The sequence below is a fragment of the Cebus imitator genome, unplaced genomic scaffold, assembly GCF_001604975.1.
Source record: "Cebus imitator isolate Cc_AM_T3 unplaced genomic scaffold, Cebus_imitator-1.0 Scaffold16, whole genome shotgun sequence".
Taxonomy (NCBI): Eukaryota; Metazoa; Chordata; class Mammalia; order Primates; family Cebidae; genus Cebus; species Cebus imitator.
In genome coordinates, this window is record NW_016107331.1 from 7,910,891 (window position 1) to 7,930,350 (window position 19,460).

The 19,460-nt window shown below is 34.9% G+C and overlaps 2 protein-coding genes across 10 annotated transcripts in view; one reads left to right on the forward strand and one right to left on the reverse strand.

The window, feature by feature from the left end:
- Positions 1–7,740, forward strand: part of RASA1 (RAS p21 protein activator 1) — a 112,568-nt gene extending 104,828 nt beyond the window's left edge. For both annotated transcript variants that reach the window (XM_017508108.2, XM_017508114.2), the window contains exons 22-25: positions 1,373–1,461; positions 2,762–2,839; positions 5,296–5,430; positions 6,637–7,740. In XM_017508108.2, coding sequence (XP_017363597.1) covers positions 1,373–1,461; positions 2,762–2,839; positions 5,296–5,430; positions 6,637–6,720 — 386 coding nt within the window. In that variant the 3' untranslated portion in view covers positions 6,721–7,740. The remainder of the gene's footprint in view (positions 1–1,372; positions 1,462–2,761; positions 2,840–5,295; positions 5,431–6,636) is intronic.
- Positions 1–19,460, reverse strand: part of CCNH (cyclin H) — a 51,765-nt gene that overhangs the window by 16,492 nt on the left and 15,813 nt on the right. For 6 of the 8 annotated variants that reach the window (XR_001818913.2, XR_005196825.1, XR_001818906.2 and 3 more), the window contains exons 6-9: positions 16,868–16,938; positions 14,458–14,569; positions 10,863–10,923; positions 8,570–8,699 (exon numbers count right to left, since the gene is read on the reverse strand). Coding sequence is in view for 2 of the 8 variants with exons in the window: in XM_017508134.2 (XP_017363623.1) it covers positions 8,655–8,699; positions 10,863–10,923; positions 14,458–14,569; positions 16,868–16,938 (289 nt within the window). In the remaining 6 variants the exon portion in view is untranslated. Of the gene's footprint in view, positions 1–7,315; positions 8,700–10,073; positions 10,292–10,862; positions 10,924–14,457; positions 14,570–16,867; positions 16,939–19,460 lie in introns of those variants that run through there. The other 2 variants (XM_017508134.2, XM_017508152.2) reach the window with 2 other exon arrangements.

The window sequence follows — 19,460 nt, forward strand, 5'->3', positions numbered from 1 at the left end:
TCCAATTCTAAATCTTGGCATATATGAAGTGTTCCAAAGCACCCTTCCTTCCTTGTGCTTCTTCAGCTTTTCTCTTGTTTCTTTTCTTTCATCTAATATCTGGTCTGAGATGGCATGATTACACATATTCCACCTTTTTTCTGCCCATACTGTGTCTCAAACCTTTATAATAGATGACTTCTTATAGTCTGCAAGTTGGCTTTTTCAAGTTGGGAAGAGCTTTGCTTAGGCCATTGCTAGACTGCTGCCAGCTGGATCTTCAAAATCAAAATTATATCTACAGTTGGAATAGTATTCTGTGAGTACTTATGAAGAAAGCAGTCCTGGTTCCTCTCATTAGAGATTTTTTAGATCACCAGTTATACAGTGTTAATTGGCCATTTTAAACTCTGGTAAACCGGATCCAGCTTTGCGTATTATCCTTATATCCATATTCAGAAGACTTTCAGATATTACAAGCTTCTTTCAAAGAAAGGGTAACAGGGATATTTGTGACTTTGAATATAATAACCATTATAAACAGTAGGACCCTGAACCATTCTTCCCTTAATAATCTGAAGCTTAAAATTGTACTAAAAATGTTTTGGAATGTCTTAAGTTTTACTTTTATAGCCATCATGTCTCTGTAATTATCTTTTATTGCTACTAAAGTGGATAAATCTATAAATCTATTAAGATTAAGGGTTTGAAATTCTTTTGGAGAGATTTTTCTGATGTTGGCCTCAGAGAACACTATCTAAAACTAGGCAGTCATGTAGGTTACCTGTGAGATTTTACTGTTAAATAATTACCTTAAGTTTCAGAGCTTATATTTAATGGACACCAATATTTTTCATTTACATCCCACTATTTGTGTTCTACAGGGAAATGCTTCCTCACTTACATTTTAAAAGTTTATTAAATTTCATGTTTTTCTCCTCAAAGCAGAGATCCTAGACTTTATCTTGGTTCTTGAGCTTTAAGTGAATTATTTGGACTGCAAATAATGTTGGGAGGAGGGAATTGCTCAGATTGCAAATTCCTAACCTGAGTAGGCTGCAATTAGCTTTGTGAACTGTCACAAAGGATGTGAGGAGTGACAACTCTTTTCCAGTGATAAAGGTAAATCTTTGAGGTCCTCTGAAATAGTATCAACCATTGGGAATTGCTGAGTTTGTAGTACCCTTTTCATAAGCCTAGAGGTACTGATAAGCATATTCAGTTTTTCTCTTTTAACTCAAGTTCTTTTGATTATACAGACCATACATTTTGCTGAGTTGACTGGAAGAATGGGTAGTATTTTAACAGTAATGTTTAAGTGCTATATTTATAATGGTTTAGCTGGAAGTGCCATTGGAGTCGGTGTCATTAGCTGTGCCCAATTCTCTTATAGATTCCCCATCTCCTATTGCTGCAAGAACACTGACATTGGTGGCTAAATCTGTGCAGAATTTAGCAAATCTTGTGGAATTTGGAGCTAAGGTAAAAACATTTTGATATTTTAAAATGTAATTTATGAATGCAAGTTTGACATAAAACCACAAAATATAGCTTAAATAAATTTTTAACAGTGAAATTTTTAGCAATGTGGTAATTTTTGTTGGTGTTTGTTTTTAAAGCATCTTGTTTAAATTCTACATTTTAATACTGGGACTTTAAAAAACAGCATGTCAGCTATTACAGAAAACAAATTTTTCAAGGTCCAGTGTACTCAAATTCTCACTTTTAAACATAATCAGTGAGCCTAATTTTATTTCCCAATAAACATTCACTGTAAATAGTAAAACTCAGATGAGTTTGTTTTCTTTTTAAACACCCACACATAATTGTACTATCTAAGGATAATGACTAATATTCAGTTGGCATCATATCACAGCTTCTGCTTTTGTCACCTAATAAGTGACAGACATCTTGCCATAGGTGGAAATATATAATTTTCATTGTTCTTAATATTGGATATTTAGATGGCTTCCAGTTTGTCCCTGTTACTACTATAACATATCCTTGCATACATTTCCTTTCATACTTGTTCAATTATTAGCTGAACTTTGGAGTAAAATTACTCAAGTTAAATTCATGGTTTAGGCTTTAGCTATGTATTGCAAGATTTCCTGTCAGCAATTTAAGATACTTTTGTTGTTCCTTGCAGCCTTGCCAAAACTCATTGGGTAGTATGCTCTTTTTCTTTTTTGCCAATTTGATAGACATATTATTTTGTGTTTCTTTAGACTTTCATGTCTCTATCTTTGGAATTGCCTATTGAGGTTCTTATCTCATTGAGTCTCCTACTGACTTTTAAAGAGTGTGTTAATCTTAACCTTTTCCATATTTATAGGATACTTTTAAGTAGGATTTTAGTATGATAAGCAGTTAACATATATGGCCTAGCTTTTGAGTTTATCTGAATCTTGAGGCAAGTTACAAATAAGATATTTTTCTATTGCAGCCTTTATTATATTGCATTTTAATTCCCTGTAATCTCTGCTGGATTCTAACCTCTGATTTGGGGCCATGTTTGAATGAATTTATATATAAGCAATTTGGGACTGCCAGGCTATGTGTTATGATTTGCGTTTGGGTCCAGAATTCCTTGTTCTTTCATTAAAAATACCCCATGCTCCTCAGTATAGCCATTTGCTTATATATTAGAAGGAAAATACTGTCATTATATGATTTAATCCTTGTGAATTGCTGTTAGCCACAATTACTTTTGCACCAACCTAATAGATGAAACAGTGATGTTTGTTTCTGATGCATATAATAGAGGCATTTTATTTTTCAGGAGCCCTACATGGAAGGTGTCAATCCATTCATCAAAAGCAACAAACATCGTATGATCATGTTTTTAGATGAACTTGGGGTATGTATATAATTTTTAAGATTTATGGTTAGTATAGCTGAGTTAACCCACTTAAGCAGCAACCTTTAGAAAGATTTTTCTGTCTAGAACTAAAAAGACAAAAAGCCTGCAAATTTTTGTCTGCCTTCCTAAACAAAAAAGTGAATTTTTGTTTGTAATTAAAACCGTTTATTTTTACACTAAATAGTTTACACCAAAGCATACATTACTGTTGGCTTTTGGACTACTTCCATCATTTTTTAGGGTCTGTCTTGCCTTTCATATCCTTTTAAAGCTATCATATCTGACTGCCATGACATTCTGTTGACTCCTACTTTGCTGCTACTATGTGGGGCTTGAAGCAAGACAATGACACAGTTCTGACCAGGTTAAATACATAGACTGAAGAGTGTTCTTTTCTAAAATAAAAGACATGGATTTGGTGTTATGCTTCATTCAGTGTGAATACAAATGCCTCATTTGGGCCTTGTTAATAAAATAAACTGTGATTACAAAATTATGAATGAATATATTTTGTAATTTCTAGGACCCTGCATTTCTTAAGTTAAATTTTCATGATTGTATAGATTTTCAGGTACTGAGTCCATTTTAAACTAAACTTATTAATAATTCAGTTCATATAAAGAGAAACCAGGAAGGTACATGTACACATGAATAGAGCCAGGTATATGGCATGGCATTAGGGAGTGCCAGGATTGGAGACTGAGGTGTCCATGTTCCATCTTAATGCATTCTGATTCAGTTAAAAAGACCACCACAACCATACCACTGTGGCAAACACATCAGGCATGCATGTGGGTCACTAGTTTGCAGCCTCAGGTATAAAAACAAGTATATGAAAAATTATGGCATAACTCTATTGTGAAATTGACAAAAATGCTAAAAGTTCATTCTGTATGTGAACTGGGATATAGGTGGTCAATCACTGGAAAACATTTTTCTGTAATGTTTAAAAGGAGCTGTGAGAAATTATGCCACACAATCTAGGATTTCATACTGCTTAGAATCCAAATATAATACTACTATTATTTCTTCACCACCCGTATAAACCAAATTCACTTTTGATGACCCACCTCAATTATTATCTCCTTCAGGAAGCTTTTGCTGAACCCCAAACATGAATAAAATACCTTTTGTTTTACCTCCTAAGTATCCCCTGCATACCTGTGATACATAACTCCGTGTTGCTATGGTTACTTTTCTAAAGGCCTTTCTACTAGAGTCAGCTCTCTGAAGGCAAACTTGGTGTCTGTCAGTCATCTCTATAATCCTTTACTTGAGTCACTAAATGAATGTCTTCTGCGTAATTGTTTATTCTATAGAAAATATTCTTTTGCAGTTTTTAGTTATGTAAGGCAAATACTGCCCCCACTTTACTGGTAACCCAAGCCCTTGCTAAATGTTATTCCAAGGCTTAAAGTAACATTGGCATTTAGTGTTGATAATAAAGTACAGGTTGAGTATCCCTAATCCGAAAACTGAAATGCTAAAAAAGCCAAAACTTTTTGAGCACCAAAAGGAAAGGCTACTTGGAAAATTTCCAATTTTGGATTTTTGGATTGGGGATGCTTTGCTGGCAAGTATACTGCAAATAAATATTCCAAAATCCTAAACACTTCTAGTCCCAAGCATTTTGGGTTAAGTGACATTCAACTTATACTATAAACTTTAATTCTAGTGACTAAGTTACTTTATGAACCTTATCTAAAGGTACCATAATTAACACTGATTATTCCCACATTAAATCAGCAAGCATTCTGAGCACAGTCCACAGATAATTGCAAACCTGACATAGTCTCATTGCATTTTCATAGTGCAGCTCCTACTTACATACAGATCAATTAGGACAAACTACAGGAGCTTAATAATGAAATTTAGTCTAGGAATTTTAAGTTTAGGTTGAATTTAATCCAGATTAGCAGTTAACCTATACTATTTGGCATATGTTCTAGATTTCAGATATAAATTGTTATGAAGCCACACCCTCCACCTTTATTTTTAGAATAGCAATAATATTGTACCATATCCTGCCATGCTATGGAAGAAAATGGAATCTGGCTTTCATTTGAATACAAAGGTTACAGAGTTTACATTTTACCATAATCAATGCTGAATATTTCATTAAAAGTCTTTAGAATTTTAAGAGAAATCTGAGAATTAAAAAAAATTATCTAAAATACCTGATTAGAATCTTTTCACATGAGACTATAAAGATTTGTATACCTAACAAAAAATTAGCCGGGCATGGTGGTGGGTTCTTGTAATTCCAGGTACTGGGAAAGCTGAGGCAGGAGAATTGCTTAAACCTGCGAGGCGCAAGTTGCAGTGAACCAAGATGCTGCCATTGCACTCCAGCCTGGGCAACAAGAGCGAAACTCCATAAAAAAAAAAAAAAAAAAAAAAAGATTTGTCTTTTTTTTTGTATTTCTAAATGCAATTTTATGATTCCCTTAAAGAATGTACCTGAACTTCCGGACACTACAGAGCATCCTAGAACTGACCTGTCCCGTGATTTAGCAGCATTGCATGAGATTTGCGTGGCTCACTCAGATGAACTTCGAACACTCAGTAATGAGCGTGGTGCACAGCAGGTAAGTGTTTGCCAGCCTTCATTATTAGTGATACTTCAAGGGTTAACACTCTGAGAAGTAATAAACAGCTGAATTCTGGTTAACATTTTTATCTTGTTACATTAAATTTTTGAGACACTGAATCATATAACAAAAGATCTCAGCAGACAGAAATAACAGGCCCAAACTAAACTGATGTATATTTAAAACTGAAAAACATCAGATTTTGCTCTTGAGTCTGAATGTTGATTGTATGGGAAAACATTGTTAATATACTTTAGTGGCATATGTGAAAATTGCCAGTAAGTCACTATTGATTTTTTTTTTTTCAGTTTGTCTTCTGTCACATACAGATACAGTGCATGACCAAAGTGATTCTCAAATTGTGAAACAAATTACTATTATTTGGGATGTTTGTCAGATTTCACATCCAGAGATTCTGAAGTGTGGCCTTGAAAGCTGCACTTCTAACAAACTCTCACAGGAATTTATAGGGATTCAGATGCAAGTGATCCATGGCCTACACACTACATAGACTTCTGTCTGCCATCTGCACCAACCAGATACAGACTAGGATGTATTCAAAGAGGGACTAGAATTTTAAGGGATTTAAAACCTTAATTAAAAAAATTAAGGGTTAATTAAAATATTATAACAAAATGAATTACATTTTGAATGTCTTCAGCTGACATAAGGGCCACTGAAAGGTGAGCACAGGGAGTTTTTACTACTTTATAATGTAGTTTCAGGACATAGTGAATGCTGTCACTGCACTGGCTAAACCATTCAGCAGGGATTTTGTAAAAGCAATTAAAGCATTGAGTTTGGTGACTGAGTTCTCTTCAACCTGAGATACTAGAATCCTAGAAAATAATTAAATGACTTGCCTTAAAATGACTTGCCTTAGATATTAAATAAAAAAATAGGAGATTTTTAAAAAGAGGTAAACTGCTTCTGGCAAAATAAGATAGTTTTGGCCTAAAAAATAGCAGTATGCCAAGCACAAATGAATTTCTGTTCACTTTAGGATATAAAAATTCTTAGTTATGACCAGAAATGCTCAGCCAATGACTGAATAATAGAAACTTAACATTTTGAGTGGAATTGTGATAATATCTTAGGAATCCCTTTGCTTTGATATGGCTTTTTTCAAATCTAGGTTCCCATCCTGAAATTGCTGACTGAGCTTTCATTTATTTTCATACCATTTTTTTTCCTTCTGTGTAGCACGTCTTGAAAAAGCTCCTGGCTATAACAGAATTGCTTCAACAAAAACAACACCAGTATACAAAAACCAATGATGTCAGGTAGCAGCCTTCGCCCCAGTGTTCTGCATGGATTCGGCATGCCCAGTATGGTAATTCACATCAGTATAATGTCTTCTTTGCTCTTGCCAAAAAATAGCACACTTTTCCACATTCCAGTGATGTGTGAGCTATGCAAACAAAATCTAAGATTCTGCTGTTGAGTAACTGTGCCAGCAAACTTGTATGCTATCTGTGCAGGCTATTTGCACTTTTTCCACATGGAATCAATCTTTAAACAACCTCTGAGCCTTGGTGTACAGATCACCTTTCACAAAATGAAATGCTATGACTATATCTTGAACTTTGAAAATATATTTTCAGTACACCCAGTTGCCAAAGTTTTCCTGTCTCTTGGAGGAAGAACTATGAAATCAACTGACAAGAAAGCATTCTCTTATGTGTATAACTGGATTGCAGACTGTTCTCACTGTAACTACTTCCTGATTAGGAAATACGACCATTGACTGTTCAATGATTATTTGTATTTACAGTTTCCAGAGTTTGTCATTATAACAGGAACAATCTTTGCTGTATACGTTTAAAAAATATTGTGCTATTTCTCTTGCTGGAACTGTTGAAAGAAAATATATAGAATGATCTATTGCTCATCAGCTTTATTTTTTAAACATACTACTTATTTTAAAATTGTCAAAGACTGTATTTAGCTCTCATAATGCTTTGTTAAATGTTTACAAAACAGTAAATAGTTTGAATTCAGTAAATATTATTGGTTTATTGTATTGATCAATGCATGTCACCCATCCAACCATTTTATAAACTACCAGTTTCTTTTATGTTAACTAGAATGCTTTTGTTAAACGTATTTGTTCATTATTTGTGCCACCCCTTTGATTATGCAGACAACCTCATCAGCTGCTTAACTTATCCATCTTTGAACTTATGACTACTTGTTGTATCTGCTGGATATTTAGTTCAACTGTATAGTTTTATTTACTTCTGTATGTGCATTTTTGTGAAGTATTCACAAAGGCTAAGTTAAAATAAAACCAAGGGAAATCTTGCATAATTGATTACTTTTGTCTAAATAGAGCTAAGCATTTAATTTGTTTATTTTCTTCCTCCTTCAGGGGCAGTTTAAACCTTAGCATCAGAGCAAGGCCCAGGGAGAAGCTGAAGCTTCAGATCAGTACTTTTGCAAATTCTATATTATTCAACAATTCCTTCCCTCTCATAGTTGTTCAGGGGAGATAAGACATATGGAACATATGTGGCAGTATGACATTGGTAATCAATCAAAGTGGGTGAGACAGAAACCCAAGGTGGTATTCCCACAGTAAGGAAAGGCCCAGATTCCAAGAGCAACACTTTATGCTATTCCTCCAATGTATAAAATACAGGGGAAAAAAATTTTAAGGGTTTAAAAGATGTCTGCTTCATAGTTTCAAGCTATAAAAGTCAATTATTTCTATGGGAGCTGCTAACCTTAAGTGACTTCAATCACAGTTCAACACTGATAGCAAAAATCTCAAGTCCTGTGCTCCTTTTCCTTGACATCAACTCAATTCATTCCATTCTCTCCCTTTTTGGCTCTTTATCAAATTATTCTCCTTTCCTCTTTTTTCCAGCTGAACTTGGACCAACATAGTATCCCAGGTGGTCTCCTTCCTTGGTTACATGATAGCCGACAGGGAAGATATGAACTAGTCAAGATATTTTTGCTGTGCATTTTGGTTCCCACTAATTGCCCCTCAATCTTTAGCCATACACTAAGCTGTCATTCTTCAGCCTGAAATCCTTCTCCCTTTTATTTAAAATCACAAACCTGACTTCCCCTGTGCTTCTTATATTTTAATGTAATTTGTCTCAAGTTGAAATGGAAACTTGTTACTTACCTTTGTAGGTAGTAACTAGCTTGTCAGTGTTGAAATAAAATCTCTCAAACTTTAACTTTTTTAATGGGGCTGGGTGGGAAAATTTTCAGTGGTAAGTGTGGACCTTGCTCTGATGCCAAAGTTTGGCGATCTGAAAGGGAAAATGAGACAAATTGTGAACATCTTGCAATTCTGTCTACAGCCTAGCAGCAATGTACTTAACTAAGACTACAATGGAGGATTTACAACTTTTGGCTTCTTCCACTCTGCTTTTGCAAAATCTCACATCATGAGTTTATTCCTTTCACTCCAGAATGAGAAGGGAAAAAAACCCCACAAAACTCAAACCTACAATATGAAGGATTGTTAGCGAGAGAGATAAATATGCATTAAGTACTGCCTTAAAATATAAAGATGATGTAATTATAATGGTACCTACCCTTCTGGAAAGTATAGCCTGGGATGTACTGAGACTGAAGAGGTGTGTGTATTCGTGCAATTTAATTAGATTCAGGACACGAATTTCTCAGAATTCTTTCAAGCCAGTTTTCTTGGAAAAAATCTGGCTTGATATACCGACGTCCGCAGTTTGGTTCCAACTATAATAGCCAACATTTACTGAATACTTAGTGTATGCAAGTACTATTCCGATTAATCCTATAAGGAGTAGGCATTATTGTCTTCCCTATATTTCGGTGTGGGAAAGTGGCACACCGAGGTTTAATAACTTACCAAGGTCACATACTGAAATAGAGGCAGCCATGATTCATATCCAAGTAATTTGCTGTCATAGTCTGTGCTTTTATATTTTTATATCAGCTCATTTCAATCTGAATTACATTTCTTGAACATATTTAATCTGCAAAATTCCTAATAACTGTTGTTATAATCTACTTACACGGACTCACTTACAGGTGATGTAATAGGTTACTTCTAAGGCCATGGTAGTATGTGCCTGTTGGCCCAGTTACTCAGGAAACTGAGGCAGAGGATTGCTAGAGCCTAGGAGTTTGAGACAGCCTGGGCAACACAGCAAGGCCCTACCTCAAAACAAAATTAAAATACCACAACTGAATATACAATTTGCTGCTACCTACTCATCTCTACCAGCCTAAGAGTTTTATGCTGACAGCTATTCAAAATCATATATTTGATTTAAAAAAACCCATTTGGAAATGTTTTCGGGTAACGAAGGAAAACAAGTAATATTCATTACCCAGATGACTAGCTTTCATTACCATATAACAGTTGAAATACCTTCTGCAGTTTAATAGTAATGCAAAAATAGCTAAATATATCAGGATGCCATTCAAAAAACCATTTGTAAATGTTTCTAGAGGACAAAACACATTCCTTACAACACTTTTAAAGTTGGCTACTGAATTTTGTTTTTTTATGGTGCCTTTTTTTAAAAAAAAGCATAGGTTTACCTATCATATTTTGCTTAAAAAAATGATTAGGCAAATAAGTTGCAGCTTTAATTTGATATGAGTCATGATGGAATAAGAATATCCAAAACAAGTGCTATTCTAGCTCTTTTGAAGATGTTTTATTTTACATAAAGTTACGGTGAAAGGGGGGAAAAAACAAATAGGTTAATATATATTTTATGTTTTCACATTATACTTTTTAAATAAAGTTAAACATTTGATATGCTTCCTACTTCTCTTGATTAGTTAGCATTGACAACTGAACTTCAAATGGTTAGAGAGATTCTACCAGGTCATCATCAGTCCATTCTTCCTAAGAAGGAAAAAAAATGTGGTAAGGATAACACTGAAGCATAACCAGTATTGTTTACCTTTTACCTCCCAGTAGGAAAATGTTCTCTTCCTTTTACCTATGTGGATTACGAAAGATAAACCAGGAAATTTTGTAATACTTCACTGTTAGTAATGTTGGCATGGTCTCACCAGACTCCTCCAATGAGGAATAAAGGTTACAAATGTGACCTTCTGCCTCTGATTATTCACTTACCTGACTTGACAGGTGCAAATTTTTTTTAAAAAGGGGGTAAGGGCAAAGTCCTTGGAGAATAAGAAATAAAGCAAAACTGTAGTAGGTATGTGTATCCCTTTTGCTTTCTATGAACACAGGAAGGATTCTTCATCAAGTAAAGACAGAAGAGATAAAAATCCCTTTAATAATGGACAATAGCACTGTACATAAGGAAGTATGCAAAAAATGAAAAAAAAGCACAACTCTATAATTCTTTTACTTCTATAGTGTTTTTACTCTTGGAGAATAAATCTCAACAGTATACCAGAATGTATAACAAAAATGACTTAGAGTTTATCTTTGGAGTAAAACATACCTCCTCATGTTTGGATTTCTTTGAGACATAATCATCATCTTCATAGCCTTTCCTCTTCTTCCTATAATTAAGCAACTATCAATAAGCAATCCAATACCAGACACAGAAACTAAAGAATATAAAATAAACTAGCAAGGCTATATGCAATGTCATGTATCTACTGAAAAACAAGGCCTGGATAAATGGGAAAAGATACTTTTAAAATCAATTTTGAAATTTAATACATTCCTTTTTTTTGCTTTCTAAGACAAAGTGTCACTCTGTCACCCAGGCTGGAGTGCAATGGCACGATCTTGGATCACTGCAACCTCTGCCTCCCAGCTGCCTCAACCTCATGAGTAGCTGGGATTACAGGTGCCTGCCACCATGCCCGGCTAATTTTTCTTATTTTTAATAGAGACAGGGTTTCACCATGTTGGCCAGGCTAGTCTCAAACTCCTGATCTAAGGGCAATCCACCCTCCTCGGCCTTCCAAAGTGTGGGGATTACAGGCATGAGCCACCGTGCGCAGCCATTTAATGCAATTCTAATTAAAACCCCAATAAAACTTTTCATGGAATCTGTCAAGTCTAACACTGACCTAGGAAAGAGTGTGTGAAAAAACAGCAGAGAACGGAAAGAAAAACCATGCGCTATCTTCAAAGCACACTATAAAAGCTATGGTAATTAAAGTGAGATATTAACAGATCAATGATCAGACTAGATAAGCAAAATAATGACTATGCAGAAGTAGGAATTTAATGTGTAATAAAAAGTATTTCAGGTAACTATGAAAAACATGAAATAAAAAATGAACTGGGACCTGCTGGGCACTGTGGCTCACCATTGTAATCCCAGCTCTTTAGGCCAAGGACAGCAGCTCACTGAGCCCAGGAGTTTGAGACCAGCCTGAGCAATGTGGCGAAACCTCTCTACAAAAAATTAAAAAATTAACTAAATGTGGTTGAGCACCTGTAGTCCCAGCTGCTTGGGACACTGAGGTGGGAAGATCACTTGGGCCTAGGAGGTAGAGGTTGCAGTGAGTCAAGATCAAGCCACTGCACTCAACCTGGATGACAGAGACAGACTTTGTCTCAAAAAAGTAGGGGACGGGAGCTGAAGCAAAAACTACTATTTGGAAAAAAGGTTGTGAAAAACAATAGAATATATCATATGTAAATAAGTACAATCAGCCTTTTGTATCCTGTGAGTTCCACATCAGTGGACTCAACCAACTGCGGATTGAAAATACGAAAAAAAATTCTATCTGTACTGAACATGTACAGACATTTTTTGCCATTACTCCCTAAAGAATACAGCATAACAACTATTCACATAGCATTTACATTGTATTTAGGTATTAGAAGTAATTTAGAGATGATTTAAAGTTTATGGGAGGATATGTATAGGTTATATGCAAATAGGCCATTTTGTATTAGGGCATCTATGAATTTTGGTTATCAGCAGAAGGTCCTAAAACTAATCCCCATGGATACTGAAGGATGACTGTATATAGAATCTATAAAGCACTACAAATCACAAAAATAATGCCAGACAATTGGGCAAGGGCTATAAATAAGCAATACAGAAGACATAAGTAACTATTAAACATGGAAACTTCAGTGCCCCATAGTAATCGAGAAAATGCAAATTAAAATGCCAATGTGATACTTTTTTAGCCAGACTGGCAAAAGTAAAACATTGATAATTACACTTTGTATAATATGAAGATTAATGCAAAGGAGAAAAAACCCGACTTATTTCATACACACATATGGATATACGTGCAGAGAAAGGGCTGGCAAAGGTAAACAACTACTAAGTTACTTCTGAGGTCATGAGAGATTTGAATTTTGATCAAAGGGAACTTTGGTTTCACCTGTACTGACTGACAATGACAATACAGTTTTTGTGTCATGAAAAATAGAGGTAAAATAATTTTGAAAATCAAGGGAAACAAATAGTCCTAAAGTAGCACAACGCATGGTGTGGTCCATGGACCAGGGCTGGTCCATGACTATTTCCAGTTTGTAGTGAGTTAAGTATAGGAATCGTGTGTTTAGAAATTTTTAATAGCAATTTGATATAATCATTTTATGACCTGAATCTGATAAAACTTGACACAAAAAAAACTTATGTTTTTGTGTCTTCACTTTTCTAGTAATGCATTTTTTATTCAATTTTCAAAAGTACACATCTAGTGAATTTTTTTTTAAAAATCCTTCACAGTTTGAGAAGCACTCCTCAAATACTCATAGATATTCAGAATTTGCTTGGCACAGTACAAAGCAGATGGCAATCCAGAATAAGCTATGGCAATTAGGAATTTTGGATTATGGTCCGTTCAGTGGTCTAATCCAGGGATGGATAAACTTTTTGTTTAAAGAGACAGTAAACATTTTAGGCCTTTCAGATCCTATTAGCAGTTTCTGTCACAACCAACTTTTCTATTGTATCAAGAAAACAGCCATAGGTGATAAATAAATGAATGGGTATGCTATATTCCAACAAAACTGTATTCTAAAAACAGCCAGTGGGCTGGATATGCCTGGTAAGTCATAGTTTGCCAACCCCTGGTCTAATCCCATATCAAAATCCATGCAAAAAGAACATAAGCAGTGCTGCAATACTTTCATTAATTAAAGCCAACATTTCTTCTCTATAACTAATCTGAAAAATTCCTATTACCACTGAAACCTGGAAGTGAATGAAATCCACCAATTTCAAGTTCTGTGCTAAATCATGCTATTCTGCACACTTCCTAAGTCCTTAGATACTACCTCACTACAACTGTATAGGAATTTAAGTCATGTGTACTTGACATAAGGACCTAAGAATGCTATTCTGGCTTTTCATACGTATCCAGCAGCACATATTCACCAATTATAGAAATAATATCCAAATAACTATAAGATGCCACAGATAACTCCCATTAAATTTTAACATATAGGGTATAACTTTAAACAACAGAATGCATCCCACAGGAAATAGAAAATGTCAGTTTCATTTCTCCTAGTACCTGCCCAAATTCCCAACTGCTTAAACACTTAAAAATTTCAATCGATCTTTCAATTTGCAAAGCATAAATTGCAAATTCTATGGTGATTTCCATATTCAGCTTACAAATCAATTAAGAGACATTAAAGGTGTTCTTATGCCTACAAGAACAGCCTATTTTGCTATTGGCTTTATCTTCAATATAAAGTTTGTCATCGAAAGTAAGTATGTATGCCAAGTTTCCCTACTCTAGCTAACAGAAGTCTGGAAAGGACATTTGTTCCTCAGACTAGATATCACAACTGCAGAGACCAAAGATTAAAATAACAGGAAAAGGTTAAAGGATTCCTTAAGACCCTGACCCCTGAGATCCCATGAGAAGTAACAGAACAGGACAGGGCCTGCAAGCCAAAGAACACAAGTCACAGCAGGATAGTGAATGCTGAACTATTAACATCTTAAGTTTAATCTCGTTAGAAATGTCCATTCAACAAAGAAAATCTGATTTAATCGATCAGTCAGCTTTCCTCAAATGAGCAAACACCCATAAAATGATTTACAAACCAGCTGGACTGGATAAAATTTATGTCTACTGATCAACACTGTCACATCAACTTACGAGATTACATTAAGTGCAAGCTCAGGAGAATGACATCGCTCCAACTTCTGTTTCAGAATAGCAACTTCTTCAGATCTGGGTGGTTCATACTTTTTTACTAAGTTTCTCATGCCTATGTGGATACAAAAAAGAATTTAAACTGAATAAGCAAACCTTTTCATAGTAAAGGAGCTTGTTATTTTTCAACAAAACACTCTTCAAATGACACAGTTATTCTTCTCAAGATTTGCATCATTCTACTTTAAAATCCTGTAAGCACCATATGTTTAATTCAAGTAATTATGGCTCTCTGCTGTTTAGCCCATACCATGTACAGCATAAAGCACACTGTGTAATCTAGCATTAATTTTTCGCAAATCCTACTGGGGTCACTTTTGTTCAGTTTAAGACTTAAAAAAAAAAAAAAAAAAAACTTGCTCTGGGACTACTTTTCTTGATGAAAAAATATCTGGGAAGACGATTTCAGGGCCACATTAGCATAGGGGAGGGGAATAAAGGCACAAAACTGAGTCTGAACAACAAAAAAAAAAAAAAAAAAAAAAATCCCTAAATGATTTAGTGAACATGCTTTGTTCTCTATCCCCAACCATCTTCATAATATTCTATTCCAGAGATAGTGGACTAAGAATGTATTTCCTATTTACAAAAGAAACTGTTATTACACAACATGCAATAAAGGGAGGATGCTTAGTAAAAATTTGTTAATAATCCTTTGCTTTAACAAAAAACAGACCCTATACAAAAATGTCCACTTTAGGTTAAAAGCAAACTACTATATCAGTAACTTTATAACTGCAAAAGCATCCTCTAGCTGATCTTTATATTCAACTATAATAAACCAAAGAATACAAATTTCAAAATGTATTAGGGGAATGAGGAGAGAGCCAATGGGCTTATAATTATTATTATTTGCCAGCCATGTGATCCAAATGACTATACTGACCTATTTCATAATGCAAACAAAGCAGTATTTTCAACTGAATACTTGTGACTCAACACCCATAAGACACTATCTGTTCCAAACATTACAAATATCTTAGTAGTGTTAAACCTATAAGTATTTTATGAAGAGCTATTTTTATTTCATTTAAAATAAGTGGAGCAAAATAAAGATATTGAGAAGAAATCAGTAATAAAACTAAGCTATGAAATAAGTAAAGTGGAATAAGACTCCGTTTACCTACTAAATTCTATGCTCCTATTATCTATAGTCAAATCACAATTAGCTTTGAAAGTGAACCCCCTAGTGGTAAAGCTAAAGAGCTACAGTTTATAATTCATAAATCACAAGCCTATCATTCTCAAAGAAAGCTCTCAAGATCACTTCGAGCAGAGAATCAAGAAATGACACAGATGCCCTCAAGCATCTTAACTTTTAAAACACAAAATATATAAAATGTATAGCCATTTACTGTCATCCAAGATCAAGATCTTCAATTTTATACTGGTTTAATATTTAATTAAATTACAAATATAATTAAGAACAATTTAGACAGCAAGGTATGGGAACAAACATGATTGAGCTTTAACCCCAAAGAGGAGCTTAGCAGCCATGAACAAGTGTGCCGTGGGCAAGAATGAAGAATAGAGAATGCTGGCTAATTCAGTCAATAAGATGAGATTCTATTCAACCCTTAGGACAGAATTTCTCAACACTAGCACTAATGACTTTTTGGGTTGAATAGTTCTTGGTTATACAGGGCTATATTAGTTTCCCGAAGTTGCTATTAAAATTATCACAAACTTGTTGGCTTAAGACAACAGAAATGTATTGACTCATAGTTCTAGAGCCCAGAAGTCTGAAATCGGTTTCAATGGGTCAAAATTAAAGTGCTGGAAGGGCCATATTCTCTTTGGTGGCTCCAGGGATGAATCCATTCCTTGCCTGTTCCAGCTTCCGGTGGCTGCCAGCTTCATTTGGCTTGTAGCCACATCACTCTCATAATTTTCAAGGTGAGCATCTTTAAATCTCTCTCTGTTGTCTTAGCAGTGCCTTTTCTGAGTGTGTCAAATCTCCCTCTAACTCTCTCTTTAAAAAAATGATTTATCTACAAAATAGAAGTTCCAAATTTAAACATTATCCTTAAGTTAGTTCCCATTACATCTTTTTTAGTGACTAGTGTTTCTTTATTCTTTAAAAGGATCCTGTTGTCAATCTCTAAACCCTTTCTAAATCCAATTATATTTTCACTCATTGCATAAGTTCTATATACATGAACACTACTTCCTTCCATGTACCTTCTATTTGTTCTAGACCAGTGTGTCTTTCATGCTTCCATAATATAGTAACTCAATGAAAATAAATCTAAACAAAAATCTAAGTTATATTTCTAGTTAAATACCAAGATATTTATTTAGAAAGGAACTTTGTAATGGAAGAACATTATGTAGAATGTTCTGTTTTACTTACTTTTCATTATATCTAGTAACTGTGACAGGCAAGTTCTGTTCTCTCTCAGCATCAGACTCTCTGATAAATAACTGGTAAAGAAAAGAAAGAAAATTTAATCTATTGAAAACATACAGCACATTGCGAAAGCATGGCATCATAAATTATTTTCCTCCATCTCATCAATGGCGATTTTAAAAGTTTAAATTTATGAACATAATCCATAACTCTTATGTTTTAAGGATTTATTACCAATTACATTAAAAGATGTTTACTATTCATTTAAGTTTAGCGATATTAAGGTATAAACTTTCAGAAGGAAAACAGTATGAAAGCAGCAGTAATAGCCAATACTTATAAAATTTATATCTTTTAATATAAAAATCCTATGAGTCTAACTTTATTTTACAGAAGAGCAATCTCAGTTACAGGGATGGGCAAGTCATGATCTTGTAACCTGCCCAAAGTAATAAAGCTAGGAAGCAGCAAAACTGGAATTTGGCACTAGAAAGGATTTTCTGTCCCCTTAATATGAAAGCCATTTTACCTATAGTTGTACTTCTTGGGAGTAACAGACATTCAAACCAACAAGACTATCACCTAATGCTTTATAAATCTATTACATCTTATTTGCATCAAGTCCAAATCAAAGGTGTTACTCTATCAATATGATATAAAACTCAATTACTTGTTTTTCTCAGGGCCACTGACAGTATAAAAACATAATTTCTATACTTAAATTTTTAATTACTCTGAGGTTTTGCATAACTGTACTTGACCGATAATTGATAAAAGCCCAAATGAACAGATTCTCAAAGTGTTAAGTAGTTTTTCAAACAGAAATGCAAAAAAATTATTTTTCTCTTGGATGTAATAGTTACAAAAATAGAAAGCAATACTTTAAGAACTCTTGTTGCTGTCTTTATCCAGATTATTTTCATTTTGTTATCAAGTTTTGATAACTTTGTTATTACATCACCATCATCATCTATTGTGGAAATAAATTTTGGATCTGAAAATCAGGAAATCCCCTAACAACTAATCCATTTCCAGTTACTTAGTAATTCAAAATAACTAAATTAGTTTTTTCCTTTCCCTTTCTACTTAAAATTCCTCCCATTTCTGTCATCTTCCTTTATTTTAACTCTTCATTTTCTTTTGATTTCTTATGCATAAAGGTCATAGGTTTGGTGCTAAGAGCTGGCTAACTAGACTCTTTATCTCTGTGAAGTTAGCAACTTTTTTTTTTTTTTTTTTTTNTTTTTTTTTTTTTTTTTTTCGAGATGGAGTTTCTTCGCTTTTGTTGCCTAAGCTGGAACGCAATGGCATGATCCCAGCTTACCGCAACCTCCGCCTCCCAGGCTCAAGCAATTCTCCTGCCTCAGTCTCCAGAGTAGCTAGGATTACAGGCATACGTCATCATGCCCAGCTAATTTTGTTTTTTTTTTAGTAGAGACGTGGTTTCCCCAGGTTGGTCAGGCTGGTCTTCAACTCTCGACCTCAGGTGATCTGCCCACCTCAGCCTTCCAAAGTGCTGGGATTACAGGCATGAGCCACCGTGCCCAGCCTAGCAACTCTTAATCTCAATTTCAAATCTGAATTTTAATATTATGATGTTTTAATAAAATCCACAAGCAAGTAAGAATACCTAAAGTGTCAAAGTAGCAGATAAAAAATAAAGCTCTAAATCTACAAGAAAGAGAAGAAAACTCAGAAATAACAGTAATAATCCTACAATTAATATTCTGAGGCATTATCCAGACTATGACAACAGCACAAGGGCTTTCCCTTTCTGAAATCAGCAATAAATGTAAACTCAATTTCCACATATGCCAAAAGTTTGCCTGTATCAGTAAGTTTAAAATGATTGGAAAGCATTTCCCTAAAGGGTGAAAGAAAATACAAAACAAAAAAACCCCCAAATGTCTAGTCACCGGAATGTTACAAAAGCCTATTAAATTTGCACGGAGCCAAAGGTATCACAATTTCAATTTTACCTATCTGGAATTATAATGAACTAAACTTCTAAGACACGATAAACTCATCTGGACTTAAGGATGCTTCATCCCACTCTACATAATTACAATCTCATCACTAAAGAATTTATTTATGCAGTATATACAATGCTTCAAGATTAATCAAACTTTTGGTTATTTGAACTGTGGAAAAGAAGGCCTTTGTTCCCTTACAGAATGAAGTCTGCAGGCCAGGTTGGTGGTGTGCACCTGTAATTCCAGCACTTTGGGAGGCCTAGGGAGGAGGAATACTTGAGCCTAGGAGTGACTGGGATGAGCCTGGGCAACATAGGGAAATCCCAACTCTACAAAAAACAAAAAGTTTAGGTGGGTGTAGTGGTGTGTGCCTGTGGTCCCAGCTACTTAGAAAGCTGAGGCAGGAGGATCGCTTGAGCCTGGGAGGTTGAGGCTGCAGTGAGCTATGACTGTGCCACTGCACTCCAGCCTGGTGACAGAATGAAACACTGTCTCAAAAAAATAACCAACTTGGCCGGGCGCGGTGGCTCAAGCCTGTAATCCCAGCACTTTGGGAGGCCAAGGCGGGTGGATCACGAGGTCAAGAGATCGAGACCATCCTGGTCAACATGGTGAAACCCCGT